This window comes from Leptopilina boulardi, unplaced genomic scaffold (genome assembly GCF_019393585.1).
Source record: "Leptopilina boulardi isolate dan_hultmark-lab unplaced genomic scaffold, ZJU_Lbou_2.1 LbouV2_370, whole genome shotgun sequence".
Lineage (NCBI taxonomy): Eukaryota > Metazoa > Arthropoda > Insecta > Hymenoptera > Figitidae > Leptopilina > Leptopilina boulardi.
Genome location: NW_026137941.1, coordinates 166,009 through 181,020, shown reverse-complemented (window position 1 = coordinate 181,020; position 15,012 = coordinate 166,009). Strand labels below are relative to the sequence as shown.

The 15,012-nt window shown below is 27.0% G+C and overlaps 1 protein-coding gene across 1 annotated transcript; it reads right to left on the bottom strand.

Annotated features, from left to right (window-relative positions):
• Positions 1–11: 11 nt before the first annotated feature.
• Positions 12–13,670, bottom strand: LOC127287406 (nuclear pore complex protein Nup153). Its single transcript, XM_051314322.1, has 8 exons — positions 13,238–13,670; positions 12,045–12,326; positions 11,670–11,979; positions 11,384–11,604; positions 10,926–11,311; positions 8,088–10,866; positions 6,209–6,312; positions 12–5,922 (listed from the first exon to the last, which is right to left on the bottom strand). Exons 1-8 carry the CDS (start codon positions 13,304–13,306, stop codon positions 5,853–5,855), a joined length of 4,221 nt encoding a protein of 1,406 aa, XP_051170279.1. The 5' UTR covers positions 13,307–13,670; the 3' UTR covers positions 12–5,852.
• Positions 13,671–15,012: the final 1,342 nt, after the last annotated feature.

Genomic DNA, 15,012 nt, shown 5'->3' with positions numbered 1-15,012 from the left:
GAAATCCAAAATAGACTTCTCACTTCTGTATTATTATATTTCATTGAGGAACTGTCAGTGAGTTACAGAAATTCTGAGCGAAGTAAAAAGAGAGAAACTGATTAATAAAAACATTATTTTACTAATAAGAATCCCAAGAAAAAAAAATACCTATCTACTTTAGATCAATTTATTAAATTTCATACATTTCTTAATCTCACACATTCTCTTAATTTTTCTCATACACACTTTTTCTCTTTCTCTCTCTCTCTCTCTCACTTTCGGTATGATCCAAAGAATTTCTATTACACTAATCGCAATTTTTTTCATCTTTTATTTAAAATTCCTATTATTCGATTTGTACACGTACATTATTATAAAAAAAAAGAAAACAAAAAAAAAAAATAGAAAAAGGACCCGCGGAAAAGTCGGTACTTTTTAAATGTGCAAAAATTGCAAAATTCTTTGGTCCAAACCTCCGAACGTTTAATGATAATTTTTTTTTTTTCCCCTAGAAATCAAGTCTAAAATATAATAAAATTACAAACAAAAAAAATATATATAATCAACTTCCATGGTAAACATTTCCTAATTATAATCGGTACAGAGGTGATAATTATAATTTTAATCTAATACTCTAACATGATGTTTCTCGACGATATAATTATTTGCTAATCACCTTTTTTTTCTCTTTTTAAAAAGAGTTTTTTTTTTTTATTAAAACAAAGTTTTTCTTTTTCAAACTTTCAGATTTATAAATAAAAAAAAAACCTAATAATTCAGGAAAACGAAACTATATTTTATTTTTTAAAAAAATATTTTCCTATTTAAAAAAATCGAGAAAAAAATCTGAAAGTTCTTTAAAAACATTTGTTAAAAAATCAATATTTTCTAAATATTTTTAAAAAGGATCAATTTTCGCGATTTTTAATCTAATAATTTTTTTCTATCGAAAAAACATACATAATAATTATAGATTGTCTATAAATTAAAATACAAAATCAACAAAATTATTTTCTAAAATAAAAAATATTCATTGCTATCTCGTGGGGAAACATCAGTTGAATTTTTTTTTTTCTTTTTTTTTTCTTTTTAGACATTATGTACCATTACACCTTGTGGAGACATTTCTTTTCCACAGCACCGGAAGCATACAGTGAACATTCTCTCATTTATTTAATTAATTACAATCAGTCATTGGATTTATTTCATAACAAACTCTCATTTCTTTTCTTTTAAATATGATTTTTTGTGCTATCGATGCACATTATTTGTGAAAATTCGTATTGATTCATGGATTTTTTTTTTCTTTCGATCGACTCTAAGATCATAATAAGGCCTCTGATTATACGATGCCCACTAATAAATACACTCAAGAATCTTCGATTTACATAAAAATATTAAGCAAAAATAATTTTTTATTGAATTTATCAAATTTTTGAAATTTAAAAATTACTCTCCTTGAATTTTATAATCGAAAACTCTCGAGAGTGCAAAATTTAAAGCATCATTTAAAATCGTTTCTGAGTGATTGCTTTGAATGTTTTTTTTTTTTTCTCTATATTAAAAACGTATTACAATGGAGAGTATAAAATGCTACAAAACAATTCCAATATACGCTTTCTTGATTATGATTTATCACGTACAAGTGATGCGCTTCTTTTTTTTTTTTTTTTTTTTTTATTTTTAAGGCCATAAAATATTTATGCAAAAATGCATCGCTTTGCGAAGCAGATCGATATGTAGTCCGCACATATCGATCAATTTGGAAATTCTTCTTTTCCTGTTTTGAGTAACAGGATTTTTTTTTTTTTTTTTTTTTTTATAGACGACACAGCCTTGCCAGAGAATGTTCACGGTGTAAGACAGTAAGACATTCAAAAAAAACTCAGCGCAATTTTACTTCATTTACTCATTTTCATTTTTTCCCTTTTTTTTTTTATTTATATTACAATAAACTCAAATTATTTTAAGATGGACGAAAATGGAAGTACAAATATTAACAACAAATTTGTATTTTTATTTTTATTTAACATTTTGTCCATTTTATCATTTTTATAAAATAAAACTAAAATATTCTAAAATCTAGATTAAAAATTTGTAAATAATTTTTTTTTCAAGTGAAAGAGAAAAATATGTGAAGCAAAATAAATAAAAAAAAAAAAAAAAAATGCACTTCCATTTAAAAAAAATATTTTGTACGATTGTTGAAATTAACATTGGTAACTTAGTTTTTCTTTAGAAATTTACTATATAAATTCGATTTGACTATTAAAAAAAGAGTATTGGATTCGAGACAAGAAAATAATTCATCTTCAAAAATTCGACATCGCTCCAACAAAGAAAAAAATTATAAATAAAGCTCAATTTTTTGAATTTAATTTTTTTTTCAAAATAGATTTAAATTTCTTTATGGGAGCAATGTATAAGACTCGAGCTTATTTTAAGTAATAAATAAAAAAAACTACACGATAAAAACTTGCATTAAAAAAGTTTTCAATTATTGAACATAATTTTTTTCTTTTTTTTCTTTATCAATTTTCTATATTAATTAAAATAATAATTAAAATTAACGTTACAAAATTGAAAACTTTTACTTGTTAGAAAAATGTAAACAGATTTTTGTTTTTTTTTTTGTACTTAATCTAGATTATGGCGGAATTGTGGATCATGTGCCGAGTTATTTTTGGCCACTGTCAATATAAATTAAGCCAACACTAGAGACATAACATTACAACTATATCTTAATTTTAAATAAGAGAAGTGAAAGGCGAATAAACTTTTTCAAATTTTTTTTTTTCAAGTTTAATCGCCTAATCACCATTGCCTAACTACTTTGCCTTTTTTTTGGGACTTCTAAAAAGAAATATGTGTGCGACTCTCAATATCATCCAATTTCTCTTTTTTTTTTTTTTTTTTTTCTTTTTTCTTAAATTCTAAGTCTTTTACAATATTATTTAACATTATCACTCAATGGATTGCTCATTGCATGTAAAAATTCAACAATTGCAAATATTTTTCTATTGTAAAGAAAATTTTTTTCCCATTGTTTCACAGCTTTAAAAAAAACCCTGTCAAAAAAAAAAAAAAAAAAGAAAAGAAATGTCAATATTCACATATGGAAATTAATGATTTTTTTTAAATAATAAAATATGAATATAAAATTGAAATTTGTATAAAAATACGACTCATTTTATTTAAAAAAAAAAAAAAAAATAGATTACATAAATTTCTTTTGTTTGTAAAAATTTAAATCCGTATTTAGAAAAAATAATCCTTTCAATTTTCCGGACAAAATGCTTCAATTAAAAACATGGTATCCAGATTTTCGTTTTAATTTCATTTTAAAAATTTTAAATTTCAAATTAAATACAGGTTTTTTTCCTATTAAAAAAAAACTTTCGTTCAATATAAAGTGATAAATAATAATTTATGTGAAAATATTTAAAAAAAAAAAATATATAAACTATTCTCCATTTTTGTAAAATAATAATACTGAAAATAGTTTAATATAATTAAAATATTGTTTACAATATAAATTTATAAATAAGAAACAATTATTTCTTCATTAAACAACGGTAATGTAAAAAATATTAAAATTATTAATTTCCTAGAAATTTGACTGTCGACACGATAAAAAAAAAATTGTCTTATTAAATATTATAATTTATCAAATCAAAAAAGAAAATTGTTTTTATAAATTTAAAAAAAATAATTCATTTTCTGAAACAAGTACAGAACTCAAAGGGGTTTTTTTTTATTACAGACAAAATAATAAAAAATATACGAAAAAAAAATGTAAGATTTTTTTTTACAGATTGTAAGTAAACGCTTTATTCAAATCAATCAAATATCATTATCATTATCGATAAAGATCTTAAATAGATATAACATGGAATTGTGTTCATAATTTTTTTTTTTCACCTTTTCGTAGTTAAAAAAAAAAAAAATTAAAATATATCATTTTCTATTTCTCTTAAAGAAAATAATCTAAAATTATATAAAGAATTAGTGAAAAAAAAATTTCATAACGCTAAATAAATCATAATACTTAAATACTATTATTTTTTTTTTTCCTCCCCTTTTCTAAATTATCTGGACACCATGCGAAAAAAAAAAGATGATCCGATAAATATATATAACTATCTTTAATCATGAATATAAAACAAAAAAATTGTAGTCATATACGCTCTGTTAATTAATCAATGATAAAAAAAAAGAAATTAAATATTTACTTTTCGTTAAAACTGTTTTATTTTCCAATTAATTTTATAAGATCTTTTTTTTCATTATAAAATTAATTAAAAAAGAAAGTAGTTTAAAAAAAATTATATATTAAGAGAACGTAATGTTTTTATTTTATTAATTTAAACAAGAGTAAGAGTTCATTTTTAGAAGCCCCGTTGTTTTTTTTTGTTTTTTTTTTTTTAAATATATAATTGATTGTAATTTTAGCCACGGCTTTTTTTTTCGTTATTTTAATTTCACTCATACTATGATAAAATACACAGCATTCTTATATTAATCAAGATACAAGCCTAGCATAAAATGGCATTCAGTAATTATTCTCTTATATAGGATTATTTCCTAAGGATATAAAAAAAATATACAATTTCAAGTAAACAGGCGGAAACATTTTCCGTAATTTTTTTTTTTTCATTTCTTTTCTTTTGTACTATCCGAATGCCATTTTTTCTTTTTTTTTTTTTTATTAAATTAACGTATATCTTACAACGTTCGTGGATCAGCGCTACGTGATTTTTGTAGGGCCGTTCCCGAGATCCTAGCTAAAATATATATAATATAGTAAACTTTTTTTTTTTCTGAGTTTATGTTCCTACACGTTTAGTGGAATTCCACTGATATACAGTCACTTCACGTTACTCACAACTTTTAAGGGTTTTGTTTTTAGATACATCGACTATATGAGAGGAATTTTCTTTTCCCCTCGAGTTTTTTTGTTGAGAAAATTCGTGGTTTTTTAAAAAAAAAATGACGAGGCTTTTTATGCTCAACGTCTTTAAAGAGTCTCTTAAATTGTACGGACAAAAATTTGTCTCATGTACGAGAGGTAAAGAACAGAGCATTAATCACAGATCAGTCAAAAAAAAAAAAAAAAAATATTTGAACGAAAGGCCCGATAACAATTAATCATTATCTCGAGACAGAGAGTTGGGAGGATAGAAGGAATAATTTTTTTTTTCTCCCCGAAATTCACTTGCGAGCAGTATGAAGGACTTATACTTACCTGAGCAGGTTGAGATTTTTCCCCCGCTAACAAATTGCACACGAATCTTGAAGCGGTCCTTGAAAGCAAAAAAATGACAATTTTTTTTTAAATACTGCGTCACAGTGATGTATCTATTCTGTTTGCAGTAGTCCTGATTTTCTAAAATTTGTTCCTTTTTTTTTGATAACTCCCGTTTCCTTTATCATTACTAAAACTGACTATGAATTGTTCAATCTCAAAAACATTGATTGCTATTAATATAATTAAATAATTTATAATTTACAAAAATTCTCTCTTTTGCTCGTTCTTTAGCGCACTTTCGTTCGTATCTTTTTCTTTCTTTTTTCATTGCTTCTTATTAAATCGCTAGATCTAGCTTCATTTTTTTTTTCTTTCTTTCTTTCTTTCTCTTTCTGGAACACACAAGCGGTAGTACTGAAGCACAAGTCATCAACACAAATATAATACAAATGCTGCTTGAAGTACCACCAATTTTTTTTTTAAATCTTTTAAATTCCATCGCGAGAAAAATTTGTCCGCCAAAGATGGTAAATTACTGTTTTTTTTTTTTGTTTTTAAATGCGGACACAGAATACACGCACCTGGATTTTCGTCACATTTCTCAGCCAATGAATTTTCTTGTCTACCGTGGTGTCATTCTTCTTCTCGCTGTTTTGATTTTTCGTTGAGTTTGTGGCAATTTTGGTGTAGCGCTGTAAATCAATTTTTTTAAAATTAGATTTCAAAGATTATTTTAAAATTAAAAAAAAAATATGAAAAATAAAATATCTTTTTACAGTAATTTTTTTACTGTAATTCTATTGAAGTATTAAAAGAATTTTTCATTCAAAAAAAATATTTCTCCAAAATTTGTTCATCATAAACGTTTTTTTTAAAAATATGAAATTAGATTAGAATGAAAAATAATTTGTTTATAATTTAAAAACATTTCTTGGAATTTATATCAATTCTTTTGTAATTTATAAAATAAAAACTCACTTGAATGTTGTTGGTTGATTTCCACCAGTGAAATTAAATGACACTGAATTTGGAGCATTAAAATTGAATCCACCACTTGGTGGTGCTGGAGCTGATGTTTGATTCTAAAAAATATAAATTAATTTTAAAAATTTACTTATTACTGCAAATCATTTCAATTAAAAAGAAATAATTATTAAAAAGTTTAATTTTTTCTTTTCGTTATGAAAATAATTACAAAATATTAAACTAAATTTTGTGAAAGAAAATTAACGAAATTTATTTTAATATATTAGAAATTAATAGAAAATAATGATTTTTTGAAAATAATTCTTCTATTAACGAAAAATAAACCTTTTTCAATTGTAAAATGAAAAAATAAACAAACATATATTTCTATAATTCTTTTTTATTTATACAAAAATTTAACAACTTCAAATACAAAATAAATGAAAAGTTATCGATATTTTTAATCATTTTTTTTCGTAATAAGTACAAATTTCTGTCTTTAGTTTTCATACATGTGTTTAAAACACTATTTTTGGCTTTTAAATTTTCAAGGATCACAGTGTTTAATTTTAGGTAAAAAAAAGGAGAAATAAAAAAAATTATGTTTGCTTTTATATAAACTAAAAAAAAAATATATTAATTTGCAAAAAAAGGGGAGAAAAATCACCATTTTAGATGATTAAAAAAAACTAACTGTGAACCGTGATTTAAATATTAATAGCAACAATTTACAAAACACCAAAAAGGAACAAAAAAACAAACAAAAAGATAACAAACAAATCTAATAATCTATAGATTTTACTAAATTAACAACTATTTCACAAAATAGTCTAGTGATCTTTTTGCGTAAACTTTAAATAATTTTAATTATGGATATTTTCAAAATAACCATCTATTAACGTAAAAAGAACGTTATTAATTTAATAATCAATATCAAATTTAACGAAAAAAAAAAAAAATTCTTCACAAAAAACAAATAATTATCACAATATATTGAACGAGAAAAGGAAAGAAATAAAAACAATTGTGTTTTAAGAAAGAATCGGACTACAATACTTTTAAGGAGTTTCAATATCAAAACAAAATCTTCAACTAAAAATTTTAAAAAATGTTACTAAAAATACTATTAGTTTCAATTTTTTTCTAATTCTATAATTTTAATTACTATTATAATTATTTCATATTTTTCTCTTTTTCTTCAGTAAGTCTATTATATTCGATTTTAATACAAAAAAAAATTATAGCACATTTTTTTTAATTGAAAGGATTCTAATTTTGTGCATTGAATTTTGTTAAAAAAACAATTTGTTATAAAAAAATTAATTAATTCTTAATATTTTTTTAATTTAATTAATTAATTAATATTTTTAAAAGTAATTATTTTTACACAAAAATTTAATAAACAAAAAATATACAGAATTCGCGAAAGAATAAATTATTTATTGAAAATCGAATTTATCATTAAAGAAGACTAGAAAATATGAAAAATCTTTTATGAAAATTATTAATTATTAATAAATTATAATTTAATAATTATTAATTATTAATAATTATAATTTATAATTATTTAATTTGCCAATTATAAATGAATTTATAATTTATATTATAATTATCAATTATAATAAATTAGAACGAATCACCAATTTTCTGATAATAAATATAATTTTAACTAGAAGCCAATTGATTTTTTCAAATTGCATTGATAATTTTCTAAGTTTCATTTTGAAAAGATTTTGTTTTTGAAATTATTTTGCACACAATTTTTTTTTTCCAATCGTTCAAAGATAACGCGAAAATAAGTTGAGCCAATTTTTTCGATTCCAATACAAACTCGTCCGATTCTTCCGTGAAGATAATTTTGAGAATAGAAAAATTAGAATGATGAACATACCATTCCACCGAAATTAAATCCACTAGATGATGCGGCAGGTGCAGCGCTTCCAAAATTGAATCCAGTGTTTGATGTTCCAGCTCCCGAGAAAGATGGTTGTTGTTGTTGTGGTGGTGGTTGTGTTGCACCAAAAGCTGGCGTCGGTACAGTTTGTCCAAAAGCCGGTGGTGGTGGTTGTTGTTGTGCCTCTGGTTTCGGTGCATTAAACGAAAAACCAGATTGCACTGGAGCAACAGACGTCGATGTATTAAACGTACTTGTACCAAAATTATTTCCCTGTGTTGTATTTGCCGGAGTAGAAACAGCAGCAGCAGCACCGAATCCAAAAACAGGAGCTGCTTTTGTTGTTGATGTTGTTGTTGAATTTCCAGTTGAGAAATTAAAACCACTATTCGTTGATGTTGTTGTCGAGCCAAAAGTGAAAAGATTCGAAGCCGGAGCTGCTGTATTATCTGTTTCGTTTGGTTTGCTACCTGAAAATACAGTCGCTGATGTACCAAAAGCATTGTTATTAGTACTGTTGCCGAAAATTGGAGCAGTTGATGCTCCAAAAGGCGAGGAAGGTGTTGTAGTTCCAAAGGATGCTGAAGGAAAAAGTGGCGCTGGACTAGCGGTTCCAAAAGTCGGGATACTCTTCTCAGCGGTGGTTCCAAATGCCGGCTTTTCCTTGTCAAATCCAATAATTTTCTCCTGTGCTCCAAAGAGAGGTGTTTTCTTCTCCAAAGTTCCAAACGATGGCAAAGGCGCAGTTTCAGTTTTTCCAAACGCAGGGACCGTTGATCCAAAACCAGTGGTACTTGAAAAAGAAAGCAATGGTTTCTTTTCCGCAGGTGTTTCGGTTTTATTCACACCAAACGTGAACGTTGACGCCGGTTGTATTCCAAACGTTGTTGTTGTTTTATTTTGATCAGAAAAACTAAAAGTCGTGTTACTAAATTGTGGAAGACTTGTTGCTGCCGCTACTGGTTCTACTGTCGATGTTGTTGTTGTTGTTGTTACCGTCGAAACAGGAGCAGAAGATGTAAATGAAAAACTAGGTGTAATTTGATTTGTACTTGTCACTGCAGTCGAAAATGTTGATTCGCCAAATACTTTTTTCGTTTTAACTTCATCGTCATCGGCTGGACGTTTGGAACTTGGTGATGTAAATTTAAAACCACTTGTACTTTCCGTGGAATTAACACCAAAAGTGAATGGCTTTTCTTTTTCAACTACAGGTACCTCGGGTTCTTTTTTCTCCTCTGGTTTTTGAATACCAAATGTAAATGTCGGTTTTTCACTCGGCGTTTTTTCATTGTTTTTCTCACCAAAGGTAAATGATTCACTTGCATCTTTATCGACTTTTTGAATACCAAATGAAAATTTCTCATTACTAACCGCTGGTTTTACTCCAAATGTAAAACTACATTCTGTTGTTTGAGTATCGGGTTTATCGATACCAAATTTAAAACCACTGTCCTTTGATGGTGCACCGAAACTAAATTGTGAATTTTTCTTCTCCGTTCCTGGTTTTGGTGTTGTACAGGCGATACACTCATTAGCATCGGATTTATTCGATAATAAACAGGAATCACAACTCCATGAACCGGCGGGTGTTTTAAATTTATCACCAAAACCAATAATAACGGGCGTTGATTTAATTTCCTCGGGTTTATTTATTGAACTTCCTGGTTTCATTGCTTTGCAACATGGACACACGGTTACGTTATTTGCATTTCGTACCATACAACACGGACACTCCCAGGTATTGCTTGATGATGTGAATTCTTTTAAACTATTTTCTGATTTCACTTCGCTTTTAGAATTCGATGGTTTTGCCGTCGAACAACATGGACATGTTGTAACGTTTCCATTATTTCGTACCATACAACCGGAACATTCCCAAGAATCACTGGCGGGTTTGAATTTTTTCAAAAGATCCGTTTCAATTGAAATTTTTTCCCCTGGTTTTGATGCTGTACATGAAACACACTTATCGTCTGTTTGTTTATTTCTCACTAAACAACTACTACATTCCCATTGACCTGATGATAATTTGAATTGTGAGCCAAAACAATCGTTTTCAATTGGTTTAATTTGTGAAATTGTATTTGAAACACGTGGTGGTTCTTTAATTTTACTATCTGGTTTTAATGATTTACAAGCAATGCAATTTGTTGTATTTTCATTTCTTATTAAACATTCCGAACATTCCCAAGTGTCAATTGCAGTGATATCATTTGTATTTGTTTCCTCCATTTTTTCACTTTCTTGTACTGTTTTACTATTAAGTTCCTTCAAAAAATCAACAACACTTCCGGATTTAAGTTCAACGGTGGAATTTGAAATTGGTGGTTCGCTAAATGATGATTTTTCCTTTGGTCTCGGTGCTGTTGAGCCGGACCACATAAAATTCGTTGCAGTTGAACCCAAAAATGAATCATTCGATTCAATGCTCAATGTTCTTGACGAGCTATTCAAATCATTGCCATCTTGTTTTGTATTTATATTTGTATTAGCGTTTAATGGATTGCTGAATGTAAAATCAGTAACGGAGGATAATGATTTCGTGGTACTGATCACTTTTATCGGACTAGCAAATTTAAATGAATCATCCTTGTCAACATTGTCAATTTGTTTTGTATATTGAGGTAGGGCAATGTCAAATCGTGGTAATGTGGAAATTGGTAATGCAATTGTTGGAAGATTAACTGGTTCAACAGTTTCTTCATCCAATTGATTTGTTTTTGATTTCACTCGAACTTTTCCGCGGAATTTCATATCCTCATCAGAGTCCGTTCTAGAAAGAAAAAAAAAATGTTAGAATTTTATAAAATTTTTGAAAAAGAAAAAACTTACCGAATACGATATTCAGAAATTGTTGGTGCTGCACTGTGAGCAGAAACAATATTTCTTGCAGCGAGCGTTGTGTCTTGTAATCTTTGTCGTCTTCTTATTTTTAATAAATCTGGCACCGTTGGTACAGTGAGCTGTTGTGCTCTATGACGAAGACCAACTCTCGGCGATGTCATCACTTCCTCTCTTGGTCGTTTAGTACCACCTGAATTCATCAAATTTGTTGCATTTTTAATGGGAATTTTTTTCGCATCAATAACTGGTGAGGAAAAATGTTCCAATGCATCCAATATTCTCTTTGCCGTTTGACTCATTCCGGAGGAATCAATATTTCCATTATTGAAAGGTTTCACCTGGACGTTTGTTCTTCTAGGAACTTTAAGCTTGTACTGAAATAAAGTAAATTGTATTAAAATCAAATTAATTTATAAATTTCAAATGTAAAATTTTCGAAAAATTACCTCATTATTGGAATTAAAGAGACTTCGAGTGCGTTTATAAAGGCCAACAGCATTTGCTCCGCCAAAAGTAACATTACCGGAGTAAAAAGGTGAGGCAAGAGATGATGAACGTTCAATATTGTTACTCATAATTGATGAATTAAAACTAGGTTTGCGACTGCTGAGCGAGTCACGATTGCTTGTGTCTAAGAAAAGAGATCTAGGCGACTGCAAATGATTTGCTAGAAAAAAAATAATGTTACTGTAAAATAATTTTTTCCTTCTTGAAAAAATGAGAAACACTTACTGTAATTCATTTTATTATCGTCCATGAATCTCTTTTTATTAGTGAATGAAGATGCAAAGCTCGTATTTGATGGAGGCTCTTGCCTATTATTTTGTGGAATTAAAGAACTACATCCGCTGGTACTTTCACTTGATTCAGAATTATCATCAGCTTCGTTAATAACTCCATTGTCTTGAGGTTGATTCAATGAATTTAAATCTGATCTTTGCGTCACTGGATTTCTAACATCATTTTGAATAGCTGGCGTTGATGATACCAAGCGTCTTAATCCACTTGGTCCAGCTGCCAATGGTTCGACGAAATCTTCATTCTGAGACAAAAAAAAAATCAAAAATCAAAATAAATATCAATAAATGTAAAATTTATTAAACTTACCGTTTCGTCGTGATTAGGAATGGTTTCGTCGACTTTATTTAAAGAAGATTTATTTTTTATTTGAATATTAAATGTTCCAGGTGGATGAATAACATCCATACGTATACGTGGACGTTTTGCAGGTGGTGGTTGTTGTACTTCCTCTGTTGTTTCTTCACATTCAGCGTTCTCGGAATTATTTAACACATCGCCATTATCCTCGGAACTATTAAACCATTTACTAATCCAAGATCGCTGAGGTATTAAATCCGTTACCTTTGTAGCAACTTTTTTGACGAACGACTAAAAAAATTATTAATAACATTTATTTATTAAAATAGAAAATATTAATTTATTTTCTCCACTATTGAATAGTTCTTTTTCTCTTTCTTAATTATCATATAAAGGTCAACAACGATAATTACGCAATAAATCGATAAAGTAGTGGAAATATTAAAACATTTATATGAATTCAGGAAAATTAACTCAACTAATAAGAATCTAACCTATAATTCTAGAGAAACAATATTACTCTAATAAATTACTCTGAATTTAATTATTTCTTAAAATAAAATCAAAATTGAATATAGAAAATTATAAATTTACTCAATATTTAAATTACGACATTCTTGTAAATATGAAAAAAGTATCAAATTTTAATAAATTTTTATAAATTAAAATAAATTATTGACAAATAATTTTACAAAAATGTCTAAATCATTGTAAACGCCCCTCTCTCTCTCTCTCACACATGAAACATTTCATTGAACAGCGACAATTTTTTTTTTTATTACTATATAAAAATACATAATTATAAAATCCGACCCACTTGATTTTCCAAATTCTCAAAAAAGATCAAAACATATTACAACTGCTATATGAACAGTAAGTCAAGGTTAACATGCCTGAAATATGAGAAATTATCGCCACGCTCTGCTTTAAGATTGAGGTTATCAAATCTGCAAGCGTAACGTTTTCCTCTTTTTCCCATATTCATTTTTTTGTCAAATACATTCAAGACAAAAAATAAGAATTTATTGATAAACAATTTAAATACACATATTCACACACAAGATAAATTCGATCAATAAAAAGAAGCAAAGAAAAAAAAAAAAAAAAAAAATGATCCGTTTGCGGAAAATCAAGTTCGGTCCAGGTTGGGGGCCGGGGGAATGAAGGAAAAGAAAACGAAAGCCATGCAAAAATTTACTCACGTTGTTTGGATCGTATGGCTTTCCTCCATGTGACCGTCTTCCAGATACATTGTTACTCCCCTTGGCCATGATCGCACCCCTCACTTGTTACTAATTAACACGCGGTAATTGATTTAGACGTAATAATTTCATTCCAAATTGTCACTGCTGCACCACCGCGCGACTTAAAACGAGGCCACGAGAGAAAATATGGCCGCTCAACGTTTGCGCGCCAGCGCTCTCAACACACAATCACTCACTGAGGAAAAAAAAAAAAAAAAAAAAACCTATGAATTTTTTCTCATTTCAAAAATTCACTTAATTTAATTTCTCAATCAACTCATGACAGAAATTAATTATTTTATCAATTGAAATTAACATCTATTAAATGAAATAATAGTTTTATAATTATTTTCCCACGAACAACGTGCGGGAGAAACTAAACATTTCCGGAATGGCTCATCACTCAATGACGGTTTGAATTATTTCAAAATTGTTTCAACGATTTCTGAAAAAAAAACTTTTTCATTTAAATTTAAATTAATTATATTATTTATAAAATGATTTTCCTTCTCTTTTTTCTTAATTTTTAAAATAATCTGAATATTTCCCGAAATTTTATTTCGGAAAATCAAACCATTATTTACTTTTGAAAATTAGATTAACATTTTTTCATTTATTTAAATATTTCAATATAATTTGAATTTTTTAAATTAAAAATGTTTAATTATTGTTTATTTTTTAAAAATAAAATTTTAATTTTAATTTGACTAGCAGAACTTCCGGTTGTTTTGATTTTCCTATCTATTTTCTAAATAGTTCATGATGGACAAGTTTTGTTTACGCATGCGCAATGACAATCAAATTGAAATTTGCGCGAATATTTAAATCTCACGCCAATTTTGAATTTGCAACTTTTTTTTTTTTTAAATTAAAAAGTAAATTAAATAATGTTTTATAAATATTTAAATATTTGAGAATAAATTATAAAATAATTAAATTAAAATGTAAATTTATTTTTTAATTATTGAGCGAATTAAAGAAAATTTTTTCGGGAAGGGTCAATCCATTATATTTCGAATGAAGTCGTCGCTGACTAATTTTTAAAAATTATAATACTTTGCAGGAATGATTTTGAAGTTATCAAGATCACGAAATGAAAAGAATTTTATTAAAATTTTAATTATTTATTGCAAAATATGAATTTAAAGTTTATGAGGTGCTGAAAACTGTCAATTTTTTAGCCATTGGAAAATATGCAAAAAAAAACAGAATTTACCATAAAAATAAAAAGAAATTGTTGTAATTTACTAAGAATGAATAAATTTATCATTATCAATTGATACAATTATTTAAATATGTGAAATAATATATAAAATATGATTTTCAAGTTCGCCTGTCAAATAACCTAAATTTGCAAATTTCATCTATTAAATGTGAGAAAGAGAAGTCATTAAATTGAAAAAAACCTTACCAAATATAAAGTACCTGTGACTAACTTTTAGTTTTTCTTAGCACTTTTTTCCTTTTTTCTTCATAAATGTGAAATAAAAAGCAATAAAAATTGGCACTTTGCTTATTTTCACTATTTTCAAATGTAAATAACTTTCTTGGAGAAAACAGAAAAATTACAAAACTTGGGCAATATCTAATTGATCACTAACTACAAGCACTGGAAAAAAATTCGCTTTGGTCCCGAAGATACTTTTTGAGATAATTATGTTTAAATTTTTCACAATTTTTATCAGGTTAATGCATGTGATTTTTATAAAATTGAAGTTAGTTCAAAATGTTTA